This window comes from Lepidochelys olivacea (genome assembly GCF_965140295.1).
Source record: "Lepidochelys olivacea isolate rLepOli2 genome assembly, chromosome: 4".
Taxonomy (NCBI): Eukaryota; Metazoa; Chordata; order Testudines; family Cheloniidae; genus Lepidochelys; species Lepidochelys olivacea.
This window is the reverse complement of record NC_140414.1, coordinates 26,783,898-26,810,095: the sequence shown is the minus strand read 5'-3', so window position 1 is coordinate 26,810,095 and position 26,198 is coordinate 26,783,898. Positions and strand designations below refer to the sequence as shown.

Here is a 26,198-nt window from a genome sequence, read left to right as displayed (position 1 = left end):
GCCCGAGGGAGGCAAAACTATTGCCTCCATGAGGAGTTATTTGTAATTAATGAAGAATGATATCTTTTCTTTTTTTAAGAGTACAGTTACCTGCACAAACTTGCCATGTCGTGCTAGTGTTGTCCTGTTTGTGAGGAATTAAGGGGAAATTTGGGATTGCAGCAAATCTTGACCCCTACGGAGCCCAACAGTGTGGCTCTGATGAGCTGGAGGAAGGGGCTCCTTGCAGAGAGAGCTTTAGAGATGGGACAGAGACATACATGGGCAGGAGTTCAGGCCAGGACTGGCAGACCAATTAATCCCACCATGAGAAGGCAGAGGTTGCTAGTGCTGACCTCTGATTCATGACATTTACCCTCCCATCTGTTACCAGATTTGCCTGTTACTTTGGGTTATGCTCATTTTTTCGGGGGGTGGGGGGGGTGGGTTCTGTAATTCTGTCAATGTACTCCTTGTGTCACTTGTGTTCTCATATGGAGCTCTACTTCTGCACCCTCCCAGTGGAGCTATCCTGCAGGACCAAGGTTCCCCAGGGCTGGGATCTTCCAGCCCCAGAATCAGATGAATACACACATAATAACAGAGCGCATCTGAGAGGACAGGTTCATCAGCACACTGAAGCTGACCCCTTATATGCCCCTGGACTCAGCAGGCTGGGTCGAGCAGCACTTCCAAGCTGCCACCCTCGTACATCCCAGGTTCAGCACATCCCTATCCCCACTTTCATGTTACAATTGTTCTGGTAGTAACCCACTTGATGAGCAAACCCCAGAGGATTTTTGGACGCTGCAGGGATCTTTAACTTATGCATGAGGAGCGTTGCTGCAGAGCGAATGAGGAAGCCAAAAAACACCCACGAGGGGAAGAGAGAGAGAAAAGCAACCAGCTTAACCATGGAAGTTATTTATTGCCAGGTAATAACCACAGGAGAGCCAAACAAACAAAACAGTTATAATATTAAATCTAACTTAAATTTGATTATAAAAGTCAGATTTAGAAAAGTGACTGATCACACAAGTCAGGGTCAGAAGGCTATACCTAGAGAGAGAAAGAGAGAGATGGGTCCTTACCACTCCATGAAGCTTGAGTCGATTGGTGATGGCTGAGGTTCTGGGAATGCTGGAGACAGGCAGAGCCCCCAGCACGATCAGTCAGGAGAAGATGAAGTCCCAATGGAACTGATGCAGATTTTGGATCCTGGCATCAGAGCACTTACCTGAGCAGGGGTAGGGGTTTTTGTAGGGAAAGAACAATGGTTCAAGGGAGAACATAAGATTTGTTTGTGGGTAAACTGATGGCTCAAGAGAGTATACCAAAGTTGTTTTGTTCAGGCTAGACAATAGGAACTGATTATTTCTATTGGCGGTGTTCCTTCGAGGGAGCTCACGAAGCAATTAGGCATCTTCAGTATTTTGGATACCAATAAAGTATTTATTACTAGAATTGGTCTGATAACTACTGAGCTGGGTGTGTGCAGGTGTGGGTTCATTAACATCTGGAGCAGAGATTCCCCCATCATGCAGTGCTTTCCTGCTTTTCTGGTCCGATAGTTCAATGCAGTTCTTGCCTTGGAATTTCTGTTCTCCATTCTGTATGCTAATGGAGATCCCTCTCTGTCCCATCTTCGATGCAGATGAGGCTGGGGAGTTTCCTTAATCCTGTCATCCTTGTCCAGAGGGGTTTAGGTGCATCTCTCCCTACCTTTTCATTGCTTTTTGTAAGCCTTTCTTCTGATTGGCTTTGGTTCAAGCAGAGGTTGGGGGAGCTGGGGGGAGGGGAGAAGGTCTTTTGTGAGTCAGACAGGCTGGGTACTGCGTCCTGGTTCCCCAACAACACAGAGCTGATTGGTAACACACCCCCACCAGCTCTCACTGTATAGCCCTTGGATTTCAGTTCCTAACCAGCTCTAGCTAGCCCAGTGTGTAGAACTATGACATGTGAGGCAGCAAGATGGTATTCCCCTCAGGCAGAGGAGGTCTCACAGGGGGAGTGGGGAACTGTTGTCCAGCAAATAACCACAATACTATGGTGTTGTGTTACAACATTGTCTTGTTGCTTGGTTCCAAATAGTATGGAATAGAGAATGAAGCATTCCTTTTTTTCTCCCTTTACCTATTAGGTTTGGTGTGTTGTAATTGTGCAATGAAAATCCTAGCCTAAAATCTGGTTTTACAAGCATAATTGTCCCTCAGAGTTTGTGTGTGATACAGATACTGGCTTGTAGCAGTAGCATTATATAAGTGATCCCAATACCAACACAGGAAAGAGGGGAAAAAAACTTTAGAGAAAAATAAAAGGATTCACTAGGATTTTTTTTCCTCCTATGGACACCTGTGTGACGGGTTGGATCACAGAAACCCCTTTGGGACTGGCAACTGGTGCACTGAGACTACCCCAGACCCATTTTCCCTGCCAGCTTGGGACTCTAGAACCTTGCCTTGTTTGAGCCAGACACACTTGCCTGCTGCAAACACAGACCAAGGTCTGAACCATGTCCCTTAAAAGCTGCAGGCTTACCTGAAAACAGCTTAAGCAGTGTTCCTGTCTCCAGCACCCAAGTACCCAGTTCCCAATGGGTTCCAAACCCCAAATAAATCCGTCTTACTCTGTGTAAAGCTTATACAGGGTAAACTCATAAATTGTTCGCCCTCTATAACACTGATAGAGAGATATGCACAGCTGTTTGCCCCCTCCCCCCAGGTATTAATACATACTCTGGGTTAATTAATAAGTAAAAAGTGATTTTATTAAATTCAAAAAGTAGGATTTAAGTGGTTCCAAGTAATAGACAGAACAAAGTGAAAAGAAAAGGAGTACTTGTGGCACCTTAGAGACTAACCAATTTATTTGAGCATGAGCTTTCGTGAGCTACAGCTCACTTCATCCATGTCAAGGTTCCTCCCCCACTCTGAACTCTAGGGTACAGATGTGGGGACCTGCATGAAAAACCTCCTAAGCTTATCTTTACCAGCTTAGGTCAAAACTTCCCCAAGGTACAAAATATTCCACCCGTTGTCCTTGGATTGGCCGCTACCACCACCACCACCAAACTAATACTGGTTACTGGGGAAGAGCTGTTTGGACGCGTCTTTCCCCCCAAAATACTTCCCAAAACCTTGCACCCCACTTCCTGGACAAAGTTTGGTAAAAAGCCTCACCAATGTGCCTAGGTGACTACAGACCCAGACCCTTGGATCTTAAGAACAATGAACAATCCTCCCAACACTTGCACCCCCCCTTTCCTGGGAAATGTTGGATAAAAAGCCTCACCAATTTGCATAGGTGACCACAGACCCAAACCCTTGGATCTGAGAACAATGAAAAAGCATTCAGTTTTCTTACAAGAAGACTTTTAATAAAAATAGAAGTAAATAGAAATGAAGAAATCCCCCCTGTAAAATCAGGATGGTAGATATCTTACAGGGTAATTAGATTCAAAAACATAGAGAATCCCTCTAGGCAAAACCTTAAGTTACAAAAAAGATACACAGACAGAAATAGTTATTCTATTCAGCACAATTCTTTTCTCAGCCATTTAAAGAAATCATAATCTAACACATACCCAGCTAGATTACTTACTAAAAGTTCTAAGACTCCATTCCTGGTCTATCCCCGGCAGAAACCAGCATATAGACAGACACACAGACCCTTTGTTTCTCTTTTTCCTTCTCCTCCAGTTCTTTGTCTCTTGCTTCCATAGCTCTCCTGTGAGCAGCCGCTTGGTGTTGTTCTGCTTCTCTCGCTGCCTCCCTTTCTTGTTCCTTCTTCAGCCGCATGAGTTCTATCTGTCTTTCATGTTCCCTTTGTCTTTCCTCAGCCTGAAATTTGGCTAATTCCAGCTGTAGTCGAGCTGCGGATTTTGTCATTCTAACCTCTCTGTTTTTAACTAACTTTACACCCGAGGTTTAGAAATAAACAAACAAAACTTGGCTGTAAAACTTTGCTGTGCTGGAATAGAATACCTATTCTCTGATAGTGATTGTCAGATGAAGTGAGCTGTAGCTCACTTGATGAAGTGAGCTGTAGCTCACAAAAGCTCATGCTCAAATAAATTGGTTAGTCTCTAAGGTGCCACAAGTACTCCTTTTCTTTTTGCGAATACAGACTAACACGGCTGTTACTCTGAAACCAGAACAAAGTGAATTACCAAGCAAAATAAAATAAAACACGCAAGTCTAAGCCTAATACAGTAAGAAAACTGAATACAGATAAAATCTCACCCTCAGAGATGTTTCAGTAAGCTTCTATCATACACTGGACGCCTTCCTAGTCTGGGCTCAATCCTTTCCCCTGTTACAGTCCTGGTTCCAGCTCAGGTGGTAGCTAGGGGATTTCTCATGATGGCTGCCTCCCTTGTTCTGTTCCACCCACTTATATATCTTTTGCATAAGGCTGGAATCCTTTGTCCCTCTGGGTTCCCACCCCTCCTTCTCAGTGGAAAAGCACCAGGTTAAAGATGGATTCCAGTTCAGGTTACATGATCACAAGTCCTGTGAGAACCCAAGCCTTCATTTCTTGTAGCCTGACTCACAGGAGGGCCTGCCTGCAAACAGAGCCATCCACAGTCAGTTGTCCTGGTTGATGGGAGCCATCAAGATTCCAAACCACCATTAATGGCCCACAGTTTGCATAACTACAATAGGACCTCAGAGTTGTATTTCATATTTCTAGTTTCAGATACAAGTGATGCCTTTATACAAATAGGATGACCGCACACAGTAGATTATAAGCTTTGTAATGATACTTTACAAGAGACCTTTTGCATGAAGCATATTCCAGTTACAATTATATTCACACTCATTAGCATATTTTCATAAAATCATATAGAGTGCAACGTCACAACCTGAACAATAGTTTTTTATTTGGAAAGCCTCAAGATATCAAAGCATTTATAAGTCATGGTGTTACAGACCAAGGGGTGTGAACAGCTCTAAAAATTCAGTCTGATACATAGTGTCTTGTTTTGCAGACTTGCCAAAAGGCTCTCTTTCCATTACTTTTTCTAGCATTGTGTGAGGCAGATTCTACAGATGAAATGTCTGGCAGAAATATTCTGTGGCGGTATTGGTCATGAACATAAGAACAGCCATACTGGGTCAGACCAAGGATCCATCTAGCCCACTATACTATGGTCCATCAATGGTCAATGCCAGGTGCTTCAGAGAGCATGAACAGAATAGGCAATCATTGAATGATCCATCTCGTCATCCACTCCCAGCTTCTGGCAATCAGAGGCTAGGGATACCCAGAGCATGGGGTTGCATCCCTGACCATCTTGGCTAATAACCACGGATGGAATAGCCTTAATGAACTTATCTAATTCTTTTTGAACCCAGTTGTAGTTTTGGCCTTCACATCATCCCCTGGCAATGAGTTCCACAGATTGACTGTGCACTGTGTGAAGTACTTCCTTCTATTTGTTTTAAACCTGCTGCCGATTAATTCATTGGGTTGCCCCTGGTTCTTATGTTATATGAAGGAGTAAATAACACTTCCTTATTCACTTTCTCCACGCTATTCACAATTTTATAGACCTCTATCATATCCCCTCTTAGTCGTCTCTTTTCTAAGCTAAAAAATCCCAGTCTTTTAATCTCGCCTCATACAGAAACTGTTCCATACCCGTAATCATTTTTGTTGCCCTTCTCTGTACCTTTTCCAATTCTAATATATATTTTTTGAGATGGGGCAACCAGAACTGCACGCAGTATTCAAGATGTGGGCATACTGTAGATTTATAGTGTCATTATGATATTTTCTAGTGGTTCCTAACATTGTTAGCTTTTTTGGCTGCCACTGCACATTGAGCAGATGTTTTCAGAGAACTATCCACAGTGACTCCAGGATCTCTTTTTTTTGACTGGTAACAGCAAATTTAGATGCCATCATTTTGTATGTATAGTTAGGATTATGTTTTCCAATGTGCATTAATTTGCATTTATCAACATTGAATTTCATCTCCCATTTTGTTGCCCAGTCACCCAGTTTTGTGAGATCCCTTGGTAACTCTTCACAGTTTGCTTTGGACTTAACTATCTTGAGTAGTTTTGCATTGTCTGCAAATTTTGCCACCTCACTGTTTATCCCTTTTACAGATCATTTATGAATATGCTGAACAGCAGTGGTTCCAGTACACATCCCTGGGGGAGCCCATTATTAACTTCTCTCCATTCTGAAAACTGACCATTTATTCCTGCTCTTTGTTTGTTTCCTGTGTTTTAACCAGTTACTCATCCATGAGGGGACCTTCCCTCTTATCCCATGATTGCTTACTCATTCGAGGCCCTTCCTTCTTATCTCATGACTGCTCTTGTACTTAAATCAGTTTGCCTACAATTTGTTAAGGGCATAAGGGGAACTTTCTGCTACTTCCTGGCCTTGGATCACTACTCCCATATCTAGCATGGCATGTGAGTCTGCTCTGTTTACACACACATTTATTTATTCATTTATTCCTTATTCATTACAGTGTTATAGTAGAATTGTTTACATCTTCGAGAGTGTAATTCCTGCTGCCTCTAACATGGAGCTGTACCTTAAAGTTACAACCGAGCCTTGTAGTTTGCACAGAATAACGAGTGTGTGTGTGTGTGTGTGTTCACACATAAATGTTGAATAACAACAATTCCATTCAAGTCACAGAGGCAGAAAAGCTCTCTATTCAAATACTAAAATAATAAAAATAATTTATGATTTTATTAATTGCATGGAGTTTTCTGCTGCTGTGACTTGAATGGAGTTGTTGTTTAACATTTATACTGTGGTAGCACCTAAAGGCCACAGTCAAGTTGGTCCTCATTGTGCTAGGCCCTGTACAAACATAAAACCAATGACAACAGACCCCACAGCCTCAGGAAAGTGAAGGCTAGGAGTGCCAGCTTTCAAAGAAAAATACACTTGCCACATTAAGAAAAAATATTGCCACTGAGAGGTCATTTCTTCTTCCCTTGATGAGTTTAGTGGCTAATTAAGTGTGTTTATTTTATAATGCTCTGATTCTAGTTTTAACTATGATTTTGCATGAGGAGCCCCTTTGAAACCCACTGGCTGTCTGGGTAAGCAAAAGGCTTGTTGCATTTGTCAGGATTGGAGCATCAGGCCCATGTCCTCTTGCTCTTTGAAGTACAGCAGAGCAAATTCTGTTCTATTTAAGGCTTTTAATAATGGTAAATCCTTTATATTTCATTCAGTCATCAATGTTTATAGCTTTCAAAGCAGCACAACCAAATGATCTCTATATCAGCTCCTATATACATACATCTCCTTGTGCAACATAAACTATAGTAGCATCAGGGATATCTGGATAAATAAGGCACTCCACGTTGTCAAAAAAGTATCCAATAGACTTATTGAACTGGAGTCCTCACACCCCAGTGCTGGCTTCAGACACCCCCCATATCTCCCAGAAGGACACACAGTTTCACTTTTTGTTTCCTCCAGTCACATTCAAACCAGTCCAAACTGCAGTATGGAGCTGCTAAGAGCCAGATTCTGAGGCTCATACTTCAATGCACACAGCCCCACTGATTTCAATAGAAAATTGCTACCGCTTGAGGAGCGGTGGCAAAATCTGGCTGTAAAGGTGAAATCCTGGGCCCCATTGACAAATGGGCCCTATTTACCCCTGGCAAAAGGCCTATTGCCTTCAGGGAGGCCAGGGTTTCACCCTAGGTGTGCAGCCTACAGGCTGTAGGCCAGAGACACTGAGCAAATGCTATTTCACTTAGTTTATTTGTTGCTGAAGTCACTCTGTCTCTGGTGCATGTGACATAAATGGTAGAACAGGGAAAGGTGACTCAGCCTGAGGTGCCTGTCTCTTCCCAGTTCATCTTAATCCCACCTTCCTCCTTTGTTTCCATAGTGTCTGTCCCATGCTCATGCAGGAACAAGGGTAAATGCTTCTTATGGTCATCTATACCCTTATTTTATCCACTGTAGAAACTTAGATCAGGCGAGCTTCAGGCCTTCTCTTGTGCCTGTGCATACAAGTGGTGAAATGGTGGCCGAATGACGTGAAATTATACCTGCCTACAGTGGAAAATTGAAAGCCTGAGATTTCCCTTTTCATTGACCTCAGGCCTGCACCGGTGTACCTCGGTTTCTCTTTGCACTGACATCTCGAATACATTGACGGTTTTCATTTTACATAAGGAAAATAATAATGCTCTATGAGGCACCTCACTATTCCCTGCCTTAGTGTGAGGAGGACTCCGGCAGCCAGAGGCAACACAAGCGTTCCCCTCTCAGCCCTTGCAGACTTGGCTGCCTCTCTGCAGGTAAGTAATAGGTACACCCCAATGCCCCCCTCTCCCTTCCAGCATTCTGAGCATGCCCTGGAGTTTTTGGCTCCTGTTCCACTGGACACTCAAGAGAATTTGCAGATCCACTACTTCCAAAGGACCAGTACACACCAGCTTACCAGTTACTCCTCAGGATCACCACTCTGCTCATCACACAGCACATAGATACATTTACCATAAAAAGAAGAATTTTGTTTAAAAAAGAAGTGAGATTTGAGAAGAAGCAAGTAGAATTAATGGAAACAAATGGTTACATATACAAAATAAAATTATAACATGTTTTCTAGAGCCTGAACTTACTTAGATAGTTATTGTCATGTCACATAGAGCAAAAGCTTACCCAAATCCTTCCCGTGTATTACAGCCAGACTTGGCTGTGGTCTCACGTTCACAAGATAAGTCACACTGTCCCCTTGCCTCTTCAGTGGAAAGATCCCCTGTCTCTTTGCAATCCCAGATATATCAAAACAGTCCTTCAGTCTTATTATTTGTAAACAGGACACCTCTACTCATTGTTCTTTCCTGTGGCCTCCTTCTCTTGTTGACCTTACAGTCTTTTAATTTGTATCTGTCTCCACTTGCAGACAGGCTTACATTGTGGGACACAAAATGCAAAATATACAGTTGACCAGACAGAGAGAGAGAAGCATGTCCTATCCCCTGCCTGAACCTCCTGGTGATCTACTTTTAACTTCAAGGCTTTAAGAACTTTATTTCCAGTATAGCCTAACTTCATAAATATTAGTGATACGTACATTTCATAATGACTAGGATGACCAGTGAATTCCTGGTTCTTGGTAGAGACCTCATATGCCACCTAAACACCTGTGCCCTCTGTCAGTTGACACCAAGAAGTTCCTCGGTTACATGCCCCCTTTAAAAGAATCCAGAGGATGGTAGGAATTGTCTCCTGTTGGAACAGGACCTCTCCATTGCTCCTCTACTGTCGATTCCATACCAGCCTGCAGCTGCATCACCACCAATGGTCCTGAGATTTTGGATAGTGTTCTGACAGCTGAAGAAATTCCTCAACAGTGAGAGTCACAGGCCAAAAGCCTGAAACTAGGTAGATATGATTGCAATTATTATGATCCTTACGTATCAGATATGAGTGCAATTATTATAAACCTATTCATAACCAGTTTCCGGAGACATCTATCATTCTGTCTCATAAATCAGAGAATCTCTATTAGATCACCTCAGGGTTATCTTATGCAGTGTTGTTGTAGCTGTGTTGGTCCCGGGATATTAGAAACACAGGGTGGGTGAGGTAATATCTTTTATTGGACCAGCTTCTGTTGGTGAGAGAGACAAGCTTTCGAGCTTACACTGAGCTCTTCTTCAGGTCATTGTGAAATGACCTTCAGGGCCTGAAGAAGAGCTCTGAGTAAGCTCAAAAGCCTGTCTCTCTCACCAACAGAAGTTGGTCCAATAAAAGATATTAGCTCACCCACCGTGTCTGAGATATATTGTTATTATTCAGAACAGACAGGAGTGGCTGTAAAAATCAACGTCCAATCACCCCAAGGGGAGAACAGAAGGTTTAAACCTGCAAAATAAGCAGTTAAATCAACTAATTGTATCCAGTGCTAGTGTACTATAAAATATATTAAGGTCTTTTATGAAAGTGTACCCTGTTCTGTACTTGATGGTGGCTATCAGATATGTACACAGACTATGGTTATAAATGTATGTATTTGTGTATGTAGAAAACTGTACTTCTAATTTTTGGGGAAGCTTCAGCTCCACCTAGGGTGACCAGACGTCCCGATATTTAGTTGTTTGTCCTGCGTGCCAACAGATGTATGGTTGGGACGCCATTTGTCCTGATATTTTGGCTCGGGACTGGAGGAGTACACTGGTAAGAGGTCACCTGGGATCCCGGCGGTGCTTATTTGGGGCGGCTCCCAGGAAACGGCGGGCAGCAGGACCCTGCAGCCCCTAGGCACGGGGCGACCAGGGCGGGGTCTCTGCCTGCTGCACCTACCACAAACACTGGCTCCGTTGTGGCCAGTGGGAGCTGCGGGTGCGGACAGGGCGCAGAGCCCCCCTGGCTGACCCTGATCCTGGGGCGCTGCGTGCTACTCACGCCCCCAACTAAGTCCTGCCCCCACCACTTCCAGCCAATGGCAGCTGGAGCCAGTGCTTGTGGCAGGTGCAGCACGTGGAGTGGAGACCCCGCTGGCCGCTGCTGACCCTAGGAGCCAGAGGAACCTGCCAGGTGCTTCCCAGTGGGTGGGAACCGACCCCCAGGTAAGTAGCAGGGCTGCGGCTGGGGCCCTGTGCCCGTAGTTTGTGGCGGGGCTGCGGTCGGGAGCTGGGGCTGTATGTTTCTGACAGGGCTGGAGCGGGGGCCGTGTACCCCCGACCCATGGCGGGGCTGGGGCCCTGCGCCCCCAACCCGTGGCTTCCTCAGGCTTTGTATCCTCCTTCCCCCATAGTTCCAGTGGGAGGGGGGTGAGTCTGTGGTTGTCCCCCCACCCCCCTGTGTCCTGATATTTTGTTCTTGTCATCTGCTCACCCTAGCTCCACCTCACAGCAGGGTGGTGAAGCAGTCAAGAAGGGAGAAGCATCTCCCAAGCCAGATGTTTACACAAAGCCAACTTCAAGTACCCCTCCATTATCCAGCCTGGGAAATGACAGTGAGGGACCATTAGAGTTAATGTGAAGACATTGACTCAGCTGGGAATTTCCTCACATTTCATACCAATAATGACTGAAGAAAAATACCGCAACCCCTTTTAAAATGGAAGGGGTTTGAAGTGAAATCCATCCAGAAACTGAGGGACAGCCTCTAGGCAGGAGGCTGTGTGTGAATATTGGGTTTCCTCCTTTTGACAGGAGGTACGCTGGGAAACTGTGCAAAGGCAATAGTTAACTTGTATTCGAAAAAAGGATTTTATCTACTATGGAAGTGTAAAATCCAAGGGTGCGACTTTTAGTTTGTGTGATTTGTATGTGTTTGCTTCCCTATATTATTTCATCTTTGAATCTGTGGTTTTTCTATTAAATAAACTTTTGGTTTTTATTCCAAGCAGGATTCTGGTGTGTAAACTGTGTGGAGTGTGGGGAGCACAAGTGACGTGATGACTGGGGGGGCTGGTTTCACGCCGTCAGTGGTGATGAACCAGAGGGGAACTGTCTGAGTGTTTGGTAGTTAAGAACTTGGGGAGCACAGATATGGGGAGACTTGGGACTACAAAGGCTGTTGGTGTCACCCTCCAAGAGGTAACTAGGCTGGTGAAAGCCAGAGTGAGACCTTGTGCTTGTGGGCACAATACTGGTGTCAGGGATCCAAGCCATAGCAACACAGAATTAAGACACCTTAAGGTTACAGGACAGGCGGTGACAGAACCCCTTACAGGTCTGGGTGATTTCAAAAACATCACAGTGGCTTCATAGCAAAAGTTTTGGCAACAGAAATATGTAAATCTCTTTCCTCCCCAAGTAACAGGTGTTCCATATGTAATTGCTTCAAGAAAATCCATCCTGTCCCTCCTTTTAAGTCTAATTCCTGCATGACTTCTATCAGTTGCTGTCCCCAAGAACTAATATTTTTCCTGTGTTGTAAAAATATTTTTCTTTCGGCTCCTGTTTATACTTCCTAACCTTTCCGGTCCAAATTTCCCATTTGGATGTGTGTGTTTGGCACCTGTCCGAGTCAGTGGGAGTCCTGCATGGACACATGAGTGCAGAATTCAGCATTGAGAGATTTTGTCCAAAATTAAACCATACTACTTTTGAGCATTGTTATGGATATATTTATCCTGGGGAGCAGTCATGCAGTTTGTGTTGACATTAACTGCAGTTAGAAGTTTGAGCTGCCCTAACAGATTTTAATTCCATTGCTAGTACTTCCTGTCTTTTACAGTCTCTGTTTCCTATTCATCTCAAGGAGAAATAATTAATTTGTCTTTTAGTGATCTATGATATCCTACCATCATGTAGAAAATAACTTTACAGTGATTGCAATTACCTTCCTTTGGTTAATTTCCTTGATGATCAGCTGACACATCTTTTCAGTCTTTATTTTTTTTTAATTGTTTTCATCTAGTAAAAGGTTTGGTTTATACAAATGTTTTGCAGTCTGTCATTCTTTGTTATTTATACGCTATTCTAACTTGGCTTTCTACTACAAATTAGCTGGAAAGGTTCCTGTGCCCTTCTTTCATTTTCATTTTGTTCTTTTTTTTTCTTCTCTAGATCACAAAGTCCATCAGGGAAGGGTCTATACAGGAACGTCTCTTGCCACAACCAGAGTTGTCGGATGGAATTCCTCAGGTCAGCCGCCGATTAACTGACAGTAGTGCATGTTTGGAGGAAATGGATTTACCAGATGAAATCTCTTTCATTAACAGTGCTGCATTCTTCTCTAGGTTAGTGCGCCTTTCTTTTCATAAAATACATCTGTGGATGTGTTTATATTCGGACTATTATTATATGGCCAGGACAGAAAGCAGGTGTGTAGCTTTGTATCAGTATTGTAAATGCTGCTGATGCTCAGATTTTAATCTTAAAGCAGCCAGTTCCTTTTACATTGAATAGGGCCTGCATCATGTTACCATCTGCATGGAATAAAACATTATGCTAGATGCCTAACTAAGCAAGGGGACCATAATTCACCCAGATTCCCAAATGCCCTGACGCTCTTTGAAATGCAGTTTAAGACATCCATGATTTAAAACTAATGTATTTCTAAGATACTAATTGGAAACTATGGAAAATATTCAAATATACTCTTAATAAGAGGATACATACCTAAGCCGTTTTTATGATGTCTTCAATTTTATGTTTCATAGGCATGTGGGGGCAATTTTTAAGCACTCCTGTTGGGAGCCAGTGAAGAGGGAAAAAGGGTAGCTTAAAAATACTTTTAAAAAATAAAATTTCTCAGCCATACTGTAATAAAAGGGCATCAGTTCATTTTTGCTTTTTTCGCAGTTTATTACGCTAAGTTTAATATTGAAATAAATTTCACTAACTGGTAGAACTTAATCCCATATTGCTTTCTGTATATACCATTACCTGGCAATCCAGCTCTTTTCTTCATTTATACACATGTTCATGTGCACATGTGCCTACTCTTATGGCACACTTGCACATAGGGCTGAATTATTAAAAACGTGCATGGTCCAAATGGAGTACTGTGTGCAAACAGATATTCAGATGCATATATAAAAAGAACACACAAGTTTGTTCCCCATAAAAATTTGCATGCATATAAACCTGGCCTGTTTTGTAAAGGAATGTGGTTGAGAAAGCTGTTAAACATTTGAAACTGTGTTGAGAAACGTAGATGTGTTTCTGGAATAACTGAATACACAAACTGAAGGAAGGTTGCTCTTGCCGCAGGCTTCCTATGTGACTTTAGTCTTGTGACTTAATCTTTCTGTGTCTGAGTTTCTCTGTTTGTAAAATGGGATAATAATACTTACTTGGCTTATAGGAAGGTTTTGAAGCTAAATTCATTAAAGTTTTTAAAGTCACCCTTGAATGGAAGGAAGTACAAAATATTAAAATAATTAAAAAAATGGTCAATATGGTGCAGTGGTTTCTGAGGCTGCTGGGTAAATGTGAGCACACTAAAAATGTGTGTATATGTACATTATATATTACATCTGTATGTGTCTGCACGTGCACACACAGGATGGACGATGCGCTGGGAACGAATGAGTTGTGTAGTGCGGTGGTTCTCAACCAGGGGTACCTGTACCCATGGGGTACACAGAGGTCTTCCGGGGGTACATCAACTCATCTAGATATTTGCCTAGGTTTACAACAGGCAACATAAAAAACACTAGCGAAGTCAGTACAAACAGATATTCAGATGCACATGTACAAACTAATATTTCACACAGTGATTTGTTTATACTGCTCTATATACTGTACACTGAAATGTAAGTACAATATTTATAGAAAAGTACAACCCCTGCCAATGAGTTCCACGGATTGACTGTGCATTGTGTGAAGAGGAACTTCCTTACATTTGTTTTAAACATGCTGCCTATTAATTTAATTGGGTGACCCCTGGTTCTTGTGTTAAAATAACACGTCCTTATTCACTTTCTCTCCATACCATTCACGATTTTATAGACCTCAGTCATGTCCCCCCTCAGTCATCTCTTTTCCAAGCTGAACAGTCCCAGTCTTTTTAATCTCCCCTCATACGGAAGCTGTTCCACACCCCTAGTCATTTTTGTTGACCACCTCTGTACTTTTTTCATTTGTAATATACTTTTTTTGAGATGGGGCGACCAGAACCGCACACAGTCTTCAAGGTGCAGATATACCATGGATTTACATAGAAGCAATATGATATTTTGTCTCTTATTATCTGTCCCTTTCCTAAAGGTTCCTAATATTGTTAGTTTTTCTGACTGTCACTGCACCTTGAGCAGATGTTTTCAGAGAACTATCCTCCATGACTGTAAGATCTTTCTTGAATGGTAACTTAGACCCCTTCATTTTGTATGTATAGTTGGGATTATGTTTTCCTATGTGCATTACTTTGAATTTATCAACATTGAATTTCTTCTGCCATTTTGGTGCCCAGTCACCCAGTTTTGTGAGATCCCTTTGGAGTTCTTCTCAGTCTGTTTTGGATTTAACTATCTTGCGTAATTTAGTATTTTCTGTTCACTGTTCACCCTCTTTTTCCAAATCATTTATGAATATTTTGCACGGCACAGATCCCACTGTTTACCTCTCTCCTTTGTTTCCCATCTTTCAACCAGTTACTGATCCACGAGAGTACCCTCTCTTATCCCATGACTGCTTACTTTGCTTAAGAGCATTTGGTGTTGGACCTTTTTCAAAGACTTTCTGAAAGTCCAAGTACACTGAATCCGCTGGATTATCCTTGTCCACATGCTTCCTGACTCTCTCAAAGAATTCTAATAGATTGGTGAGGCATGATTTCCCTTTACAAATTTAACTATGCAAAGTATTGTTTGCAGTCAAGGTATATTGCAGTGCATAAAATATGTATTTTATCCTTTCTGAAGTCCCTGCCCTGCACCATGTTGACTGTTGATATAGAGAACAATTTTATGTTGAGGTTGAAGTCTTTCTGTACGTATAAAAAGAGATAATTTTGTCTTTCAAAATAGGTGGAGTACTGTTTGTACCAGCAATCTGTGCCAGGTACCTAATATATATGTTCTCTCAAGAATTACATCATCTTTAAAACTATGTGCTAAGGGCAAACTGCTTTGCATACAGTAGCAGAAAAACACAACTTTAAGCCAGGCCCTGTGGAAGAATGGGTAAAGTGAATAAGCATGCCCGCGCGCACATTTTCCCAGGACTTCTCCCATTTTGAAAGTGCGTGGGTATAAATGGCTGTCAGAGCTCTACCAGCTAGAAAAGAGGAACATGCATAAGGCTCTTATCCAGCAAAGCACGTGCTTAACTTTAAGCACTGGTCCCATTGACTTCATTGGGATTAATTGTGCACTTAAAGTTTTGCGTGGCTTAAGTGCTTTGGATTGAGGTTCAAATGGATTTTTTGTTTCAGGAACAGGGTTTGTGAAGCTTATTCAGTCACAAAGGAGGAAAGGCCTCCTTCTGCCAAAGTCTCTAACATACAAGTTTGAAGCTACGTGTGCCCAAATATAACAGTAACAGAAAGCGTAAGGCTTTCTACAGCACAAAGGTAAGAGTGAAAAATGCTTCCCACAGCCAAAGCCCAAGGTGGGAGTGTGTTGTGCTGAGCAGAGGTCCTTTCCGGATGCTGTTTATATTTCTGTAGAGTACCAGATATTTGCTACCTATAGACTTGTTAGCATCTACCATCATGAATCCCCTGCCAATTAATAAGGCTTTGCTGCGTATCGCTCATAGCCATTGCATATTGGGGCTGCATCCATTCTTGATCCTGGCAGCATTTTCAAGGACATTTGCCTGTACTGGGAGATTAACACCCTCCTTGCTAGACACAGCCATTACACACAGACTTACCTGGCTAAGAAGTGTTTTTCCAGGTACCTGCTTTATCACCAATTTACATATTCAGGTGGTGGGGGAAAAAATCTGCAGGGAAATTTGAAAGAAAAATTACATGCAGATTCCAGGACCTGAAACCTTAGAGCAAGCCGCCAGTCTGAAGTCACTTGGGGATCCTAAATTGTAAACCAGCTTTTGGAGTGCTTTTCATCCATTCTCACCTTGTGTCATAGATCATAAACTCTTGTTTATGGCTGCAGTCTTAGCTGCTGTGGGATTTGCCAGCAGAACTACCGTGTAGTAGCTTTCCAACCTTTGAATGTTTTCAAAGGGAAGCTTGTTTACGTCAGCGTTTCTTTCACAAAGTAACTTATATTGCCTCTTGTCCTAATTCCTACCATCGTACTGGCTCATATGTCGTTAAAACAAGGTGTGGGTTTGTGTACATAGCTGCACCCTGTTCTTAAGAATGATGTTTGTGTGTTCAAACCGTAAACTGCTGAGGTGTCAATACGTATATCTGTACGCTTTAAAATATGTACATAATATAAACACTTGCCTTTTGTTTTGCTCACTTGTGACTTTCTTTTTAGCAACTTTCCTTTAAAAGCAACACAAGCAAAAACTTGTCATTGTTCCGTGGTATGTGATGTGATAAGAACTTGATTACATAGTGCTGAGAGAACAAATCAAGCAGATCTGTTTTTTTAGTTTATCTGGGCATTATATTAGGTACATATTTCTTACCCAAACTAACAACTTCCCTTATCACACAAGAGCCTCTATAACAGGTTTGCATAAGGGATCAGAGCCAAACAACAATCCCTGCCCTGTGAGCTCTCCTGAATCTTGGAGAAAACTGCTGATTTCTCAACAATGGAGCAAAGGTTTAGGGTGAGGTGGTAAGTTCTTTGGGACAAGGAATATCTTCCTATATGTCTGCATAGTGTCTAGCATCTTTGTGGGGCTGTAGTAATATCCTTAATAAATAATGGCTCAGTGAGGCACTATTTTTCATTTAATCGAGATTTGTTTTCTCTGTGTCTGCCTCTCTCTGTGCTTTAGGCTCTGTTGAGTTAGTTTTTCCAAGCTGACTCACTTAATCTTGAGAGTACATTTCTCTCTACCCTCATATGCAATCAGTTCCCTTCTTTCTTGCATTGTGAGATGCTGGCAGTATGAACTGTTACATAATGAGTTTTCAAGAAATACATTCTCCCAAGGCACAAGCAACAAAGACTTTTGCGATTTATGTTTTTGTTCAGCTTAGGTGATTGTGATCTAGTAGCTGGCTGTGGTCTGAACTGTCACTTTGTTGTCCCTTGGCCATCTATAATCAGGTCACATGGTCAATTAAAATAACATGTGAACACATTATTTCTCCTCCAGTAATTCACCTGGTTTGATTGCAAAAAAAAATAAAAAATAAAAAATTCAGATGCCCCTCTCTTCATCAGCCCAGGACAGGTAAATTGCTACCTCTTTGGGCTTAGAGTCTGTATGCTAGAATCAAAACACCTTATTATCAATCCATGTGAGCATTGGCACCTCCTTGTTTCTAGCAATCATGTTTTTGTCTCTTTGCCTAGAATTTCTCTGGTGACACAGTGGTGGCTGGAAAGCTGAAGAGTATTCTAAATCTTGTGGTCTGAACAGTGCATCATAAGTAGAGGTTCAACCAGTGGAAACAGCAAGAGTTCTTGATGGGACAAAGAACTAACAGCTTACATGTGAGAGAGAGGTCTATCACTAGCTGTACGTGTGAGACTGCATTTGATTGACTCATCTTTTTAGTGGCTGATCTGGAAAAAAGATACTTCTTTCATTTTGTGTGCAAAGGGACTTTCTTTCCTATGTGTGGAAACTATTCTGGGGACTCAAGGACTATAAGGGTATGTCTAAACTGCAGTTAGACACTGGCTGACCTGTGCCAGCTGATTCGGGCTGGGGCTGCGAGGCTGTTTAATTGCAGTGTAGACTTCGAGGCTCAGACTGAAACCTGGGCCCTCGGACTCTGTGAGGTCCCATAGCTCAGGCTATAGCCCAAGTCTATGCTGCAATGAAATAGTCTTGCAGCTTCAGACACAGTAGCCCAAGTCGGCTGTCACATGCCAGCTGCGGCTTGTTGTTTGCAGTATACATGTAGCTTCAGTGGCCCCAACGAGCACGTCATTCTAAGAAAGATTCTGTATCCCAGTTGAGGCATAAAGAGAAATCTGAAATGAAACTCTTTCCAGAGTTCAGGCTTTTCCTCACTGAATGGGAGGATTGTTCAGTACTTCCTGCTTTTCCCTGGTGGAGAAAGATTTTTCTTCTCATGAGGCCAGCGAGAACTCCTTACTCTGGTGCCTGGGGAGTCAGATGGAGTAGTCATGCTACATTTCACCTTAAGCAAATTGGACTGCACTCCTCCTCGAAGAGTTTGGAGGCCTTTTCAAGCATGAGATATCAATGGGCTCTTGCACAGAAGAACAGGCAGTACTCAAATGGCTGATGAAGTTTCAGCCTATCCTTGAAAAGTCAGTTGATTTTTAACCCGGACACCTAGATGTACATCTCTGCACATCCCCAGCAGTTCATTATAAACAGATAAAATTGACAGTTCAGAGCACTGACCATTTAATGTTTAATACTCGAGAATCAGTGGATCCTTTTCTCTTTTTATTCTTGGTGTTTTCTCTCATGTGCCAGTTGCATTGTTCAGCGCTGAAGATCAGTGTAGCAGGCAGGCCGGCTCCAGGCACCAGCTTTGCAAGCAGGTGCTTTGGGCTGCATTCAGAATGGGGCGGCCGTCCGGGTCCCGCGGCGGCAATTCGGCGGCAGCTCCGCCGCTCTTCCGGGCGCGGTGACTGCTTGGGGCGGCAAAATTTGTAGAGCCGCCCCGGTAGCAGGATTCCTTTTCAGACACGAATACACCAGGTAGTTTTGCATTTGAAGCTTTGTGATTTTTCTTCCTGTTGTGCTTTCCAGAGAGCATCTTCCCTGGCCATCTCCAGGAAAGACTAGTATAAAAGGTCCCAGTGCTGAATCAGAATCATGCATTTACTTGTGCACTTTCCCCAGTTCAGCTGCAAGAAATGTGGTGTGGAATGTTGTGTGCGTGTGCAGTGTAGTGTTTGCTGAAGGAGTTCAGCTATGATTTCCCATGACAAAGAGAGATTTTTAATCAAGGTAGTCAGCTGGATGTCAAGTGAAGAGAGGGGTTACAAGGGTAGGCTTGTCACTTGGTGCTCCTGTCATTTTGCTTGGACACCGGACTCTCGCTAGAATGCGCGTCTATATAACGTGAATTCGGATATAACGCGGCCGCAGCTATGGATCCCAAATTTAAGTACTGTACAGTACAATTTTTTTGAGTATAGACACGATAAATCAACCGCTGAGCGCTGTCCTGTCGACTCTAGTACTCCACCAGAATGAGAAGCACAAGCACAATCGATGGGAAAGCATCAGCTATTCACGCTTAATCAAGGTGTTATCGCCACTTTAAGCAGCACTATTGACGGACGTTGATACGACAAATGATAGAAAGCGAGTTGTCTGTCACCGATTTTCTGAAGAAGTTGACTATAAAAGACTTCTTTTACATTGGTGGCGATTCCTGGAATTTATTATGTGCTGAAACGATAAACCGCTGTTGGATGGTGGGATGAGAGAGTCGTTTGGCCACCCGCTCCTGGAAGAAAATAAAGTAAGCAGATCACAGTCTGATGAGGAATTCGACTTCAAGGGATTTACAGGCAGTACGACCAAACAACATTCCAGAAGCTGAAGAACTGGCCTTCGCCATGGAAGAAGAAGAGGAAGATGAAGTGGATGTCGTTCCAACGTCAGCTGCGACTGTAGCTGGCTTAGAGACTGCTTTGAGATGGTGTGAGACGCAAGACGTTGAGCCTATAAAAATTATGCAGCTACATAGCCTTTTGCAGTTTGCTAAGCCGAAGCAGCACAGCAGCACGAAGCAAAAGCAACTCACCGACTTTTTTAAGAAAAACTAGACTAGTTTATTGTAATGTTTAAATCTCTAATAAAGCAACACTTCTTTTCTCGTTTCTTTCCTTCAAGTAGGAGTTTATTTTCTAAGGTTTTCTATACTTTATAGATGTGACATTTACTGTATACAGTAATTTCATTTTAACACGGTCCCCACTATAACGCAATACTTGGCATGGATCCCAAATCCCACGTTCCGGTCCAGTGTATCTGTAATCTGAGCATTTCAGTCCTGTAAAATCCTTCTCCTTCATGGCCTAAGGAAAAACAGATTTGTATTTTTATTTTTATTTTTTGTAAGTGATTTGGGTACTGAAAGGGTCTGCTTACCCAGAAGTAGTGGAATCTGCACTTCGCTGCATTAGCAACCTGCCTCAAACTTGACTCAGAAGGACCACTGGTTTAGGGGTCAAAAAGTAGTTTTGTCTCCATATCTGTTTGGTCCCTGGTCACTCTGCCAATTGTGGTAGCATGATTTGAGTGCTATGGTGCTGTGGATCACTGGGAAACTCCCAAATGTCCATCTGCTGTTAATGACTTTCCGTCATTAATGACTTGGCAGGAATCTTACTGGTGACCCACAGTCAAAAAGAAGAGGAGGACTTATGGCACCTTAGAGACTAACAAATTTATTTGAGCCTAAGCTTCCGTGAGCTACAGACACGGCTGCTACTCCACAGTCAAAAGGTTCTGTTACCCCATTGCCAATTCACTGAGTCAGCCAGGCCTCTCATAATTTCTGTACTTCCTTATTTTATTTTATTCCCTCAGAATTTTAGGTTCAAGTGGGGATGGATTCATAAAGCTGTGATTGGTAGTGAGTGAATGTTAAAATGATAAAATACATAGGTTAAGAAAAGAGTAGGGTACATATGGGTGCAGTGCTTAAATTATTCAGAAGTACAAAGGTTGGTTTGAAAGCATTACAATATACATAGTACATAATCAGCAATAACCCAAATAAGATTAATAAATATAACAATACAATTTAGATATTAGCATCCAAGTATTTGGGTACATCACTCAGGGAAAAAGTTATACAGAGAGTTGGTTGTGGAAAGCAAATTGATGGCTGAGTGAAGATTGTCCTTCAGTAATTGAGAATTTACAAAATTGTATTTAGAAAATACAATCCGTCAGAGAAGTGTTTCAGTTACTTTCTCGACTGCACTTATCACTGGCACTCCAGCTCATCTCTCCCAGTATTGCTGATGTCCAATGATGTGTTTTAGTTAAATTACTGTTAGAAATTACCCAAACATAATTTGATTATTATTGCTATGCATAGCGCACCATTAGTTTATGCAGCATTTTACAAACACAAACCAAAAGAAGTTCCCTGCTCCAAGATGCTTACAAGCTAGCGGACTTATTCGGAACCTTCTTACCATGAATTGTTTACCTTACTTTGGATTGTTGGTATCACGAGACTCTGCGAAGGGATTGCAGAATATTTTTAAAGATGTAAAAAGAAAAGGAGTACTTGTGGCACCTTAGAGACTAACCAATTTATTTGAGCATAAGCTTTCGATGAATCCGATGAAGTGAGCTGTAGCTCACGAAAGCTTATGCTCAAATAAATTGGTTAGTCTCTAAGGTGCCACAAGTACTCCTTTTCTTTTTGCAAATACAGACTAACACGGCTGTTACTCTGAAACCTTTAGAGATGTAGTTGCCCCTCTGGGCAGCTCTGGCTTTTTAAAATTGTAATCAAGATTTTAAAAATGAGTGGCTCAAGTGTTCCTATCATTGCTATGTCTAGACATTTATTACTGCACAGGCCTGGCATGTTGTCTGGTCATTTCAGGAATTAATAGTTGCAGTGGCCAGTAGCAGATGCTTAAGAGGAAGGTGTAAGAAATACTACAGTAAGCAGTTATAAAATAACAGGTCTGTAGGGAAAGTTTTCTCTTAAAGCCCTCATTAGTTTATGATCATCTTATGCCTTGAAGCATAAATGTTTATATCCCATCCAGACAACTTGGGGTTTGGTTTTGTTGTTTTAATCCTTTCTATTGTAATTCTGGATGTTCTTGTTATCTATGCAAATGGCCGGTCCTTTTCTGAATCCAGCCAAGCTCTTACCCTCAGTGGTATCTTGTTCACTCATAAATTGTTCAAAATGGCCACTTCAGAATCACAAGAGCATCTTCTGCCTCAGATTTCAGAGGCAAAGTGTTCTCTTTTTGCAATGCTCACAGCCTGCATCAGCCTGAGAGCTAAGGATCAAATGTGAATCTTCAACACTGGTCATAGCAGTGAATGGCACTGATTAATAGGCTGCTGAGCTGGCACCATTGTATTCAGCTGTGCAGGAAAGCAACGTTCATGTTCGTTAATGTGATAGGTCAGGTAAAGTGAGGCTAGCGTGCAGCAGAAACAGCCCACAATTTTGGGTTCAGAGAGCTAAAGGCAAACAGGATTCTTGCAGTAGGGGGTTAATATGCGTAAGGCCTTGTCTACACTGCCACTTACAGCGCTAAAACTTTCTTCGTCAGCTGTGCAGACATACCCTAAGTCACAGGGTTTCTCACAGTCTACATCTCCCCTCCTCCCAGCATTGGTCTGACTGCCAGTTCTATCCAAATGCAGAGATCAAGTTACTATCTACAGCTCACTCTTCTCATAGTGACAGGTTTCAGAGTAGCAGCCGCGTTAGTCTGTATCCGGAAAAAGAACAGGAGTACTTATGGCACCTTAGAGACTAACAAATGTATTTGAGCATAAGCTTTCATGGGCTACAGCCCACTTCATCGGATGCATAGAATGGAACATATAGAAAGAAGATAGATATATAGATATATACACACACACACAGAGATACAGAGAACATGAAAAGGTGGAAATAGCCATATCAACTTTAAGAGGTTAATTAATTAAGATGAGCTATTATCATCAAGAGAAAAACTTTTGTATTGATAATCAAGATGCCCCATTTAGACAGTTGACAAGAAGATGTGAGGATACTTAATATGGGGAAATAGATTCAATATGTGTAATAAGAAAAGGAGTACTTGTGGCACCTGAGAGACTAACAAATTTATTTGAGCATAAGCTTTCGTGTGCTACAGCTCACTTCATCGGATGCATTCAGTGGAAAATACAGTGGGGAGATTTATATACACAGAGAACATGAAACAATGGGTGTTACCATACCCACTGTAACGAGAGTGATCACTTAAGTGAGCTATTACCAGCAGGAGAGTGGGGGGGAGGGGGAGGAGGAATAAACATGGGGAAATAGTTTTACTTTGTGTAATGACACATCCACTCCCAGTCTCTATTCAAGCCTAAGTTAATTGCAAATTGCAAATCCAGTTTGCAAATTAATTCCAATTCAGCAGTCTCTCGTTGGAGTCTGTTTTTGAAGTTTTTTTGTTGAAGTATTGCCACTTTTAGGTCTGTAATTGAGTGACCAGAGAGATTGAAGTGTTCTCCGACTGGTTTTTGAATGCTATAATTCTTGATGTCTGATTTGTGTCCATTTATTCTTTTACATAGAGACTGTCCAGTTTGACCAATGTACATGGCAGAGGGGCATTGCTGGCACATGATGGCATCTATCACACTGGTGGATGTGCAGGTGAACGAGTCCCTAATTGCGTGGCTAATGTGATTAGGTCCTATGATGATGTCACTTGAATAAATATGTGGACAGAGTTGGCATCGGGCTTTGTTACAAGGATAGGTTCCTGGGTTAGTGGTTCTGTTGTGCGGTTGCTGGAGAGTATTCGCTTCAGGTTGGGGGGCTGTCGGTAAGCGAGGACTGGCCTGTCTCCCAAGATCTGTGAGAGTGAGGGATCTTTTTCAGGAAAGGGTTGTTCACATAGTGCCTCCCAGCTGAGCCTGAGCCCAGTCATTTCCTCCCAACACCCACCTCGTAAACCACTTGACTGTCTGGTAATTGCTTCAAAAAGAGCATTCCTTTGTAGTATATCATTTGCTCCGGAAGAGGCACTAACTCTGGAGCGTATTATACCACCTGTCACACAACCCATCATTGTCAGAGTTGGCTTCCATGAATCTGCTGCTTGCAGATTGAGAACAGTGGATTTTTGTGTGACTCTTCTAAAACTTCTTGTAAACAGTTGCAGCTTATCCCCTTCCACACTGTCTATTCCAGAGTAAACAATGTGCTGTAAATACATAGAGCGACAGATTAGCTTTTAATCAATAAAAAAGACATTTTTGTATGATTCTCTTTTAATTCTAGATGGATATGAAGATTGATCTTTCAAAACTGCATGTTTTTGTCAGTGTTTCACATCAATTAAAAAAAACTGTTTGTAATTTTAACTGTTCGGGCTTGATTTTTCACAATGGGAGCTGCTGGTTGCAGAATAAAATCTGGCCATTAGAGTGGACTTGTTCCCTCTGAAATCAGGGCGAGTTTTACAGTTGTCATTGCTAGGAGCAGAGTTAGGTGAGTAATGAGCACTTTCAAAAATCCCACCTGCCGCAGTTAATATTCAAAGTGTTTGTCATTGCAAAGGCAGGCAAAATCAGCTCATTCTAGCCAATCAATGTCAATGAAGCATTGCACTTAGGAATGGCATCACAGGGGCTGACTAAGGCAGAATTATCCCGAGAGCTCTGATGGCGAGTTTACATTGCAGTGCCTGAATGTATTTGCTTGGCCTTGCATTCTGCCAGCTCTAACTAGCAACCAGAGAATGGCTTTCTCATCATCATGGGCTCACCCTTATCTTGTCTTTCCTCACTGTCTTTGGGAAAGCTGCTATGTCTGTGGTACTATCATCACACAACCTCTGCATTCCCCAGCCACTTGGTAGCAGTCCCTTGTGCTCAAGAAGGTTATAAAAATGGTTCCAGGCTCCAGGGCCGTATCTGCACTAGCATTTCACCCAGTGGTAAACCCTCTCCACCCCTGAGAGAATAATTGTTCACTATTTTCAAGCAAAATTGATGTTAAATCTGCTTAATGTTAAATATGCTCTTAGTCTGCATGAAAAAAGTCTGTTTTTAATCATCGGTGCCACTGTGCTGGAGGAGTAGTTAGCTTTCTATCTAGAAGCGTCACACCTCTATGGGATCTTGTGTGTTATTTTATTTATTTGTATTCCGTGCTACATGTAGCATGGAAAGACACCACTCAGGATTAGATTAATAGACTCATAGATTTTTAAGGCCTGAAGGGACCATTATGACCACCTGCTCTGATATAACAGGCCAAAGAACTTCACTCAATAACTTCTGCACCAAGACCTTCCCTCCTGAAACGGGTACCTAGATGCATAACTAGCCACCTGCACATGCATTTGCATGTACGATCACAATAAATGCTTCTACACACACCTGTGAAGTCTCCTATCTTCCCTGTCAGGCTCCTGATTTCGGAAGCTCTCTCTTTAGCTCCTAATTAGGAGTCTGAGGGTATGTCTACACTACGAAATTAGGTCAAATTTATAGAAGTCAGTTTTGTAGAAAGCGTTTTTATACAGTCGATTGTGTGTGTCCCCACACAAATGCTCTAAGTGCATGTAGTCGGCGGAGCGCTTCCACAGTACCGAGGCTAGAGTCAACTTCCGGAGCGTTGCACTGTGGGTAGCTATCCCACAGTTCCTGCGGTCTCCGCCGCCCATTTGAATTCTGGGTAGAAATCCCAGTGCCTGATGGGGCTAAAACATTGTCGCGGGTGGTTCTGGGTACATATCATCAGGCCCCCCTTCCCTCCCTCCTTCCGTGAAAGCAACGGCAGACAATCATTTTGCACCTTTTTTCTTGAGTTACCTGTGCAGACACCATATCACGGCAAGCATGGAGCCCGCTCAGCTAACCATCACCGTATGTCTCCTGGGTGCTGGGAGACGTGGTACTGCATTGCTACACAGCAACAGTTTATTGCCTTTTGGCAGCGGACAGTGCAGTGTGACTGGTAGCCATCGTCGACATAGTCCTGGGTGCTCTTTTAACCAACCTCGATGAGGTCAGGGGCGCCTG

General features: G+C 42.5%; 1 protein-coding gene across 2 annotated transcripts in view; it reads left to right on the top strand.

Annotated features, from left to right (window-relative positions):
• Positions 1–26,198, top strand: part of FAM13A (family with sequence similarity 13 member A) — a 187,625-nt gene that overhangs the window by 65,183 nt on the left and 96,244 nt on the right. Inside the window, exon 7 of one of the 2 annotated variants that reach the window (XM_084625336.1) lies at positions 12,504–12,676. The exons of the other annotated variant lie outside the window; for it this stretch is intronic. Within the exon in view, the coding sequence (XP_084481462.1) occupies positions 12,504–12,676 (173 nt within the window). The remainder of the gene's footprint in view (positions 1–12,503; positions 12,677–26,198) is intronic. 2 annotated transcript variants of the gene reach the window in all.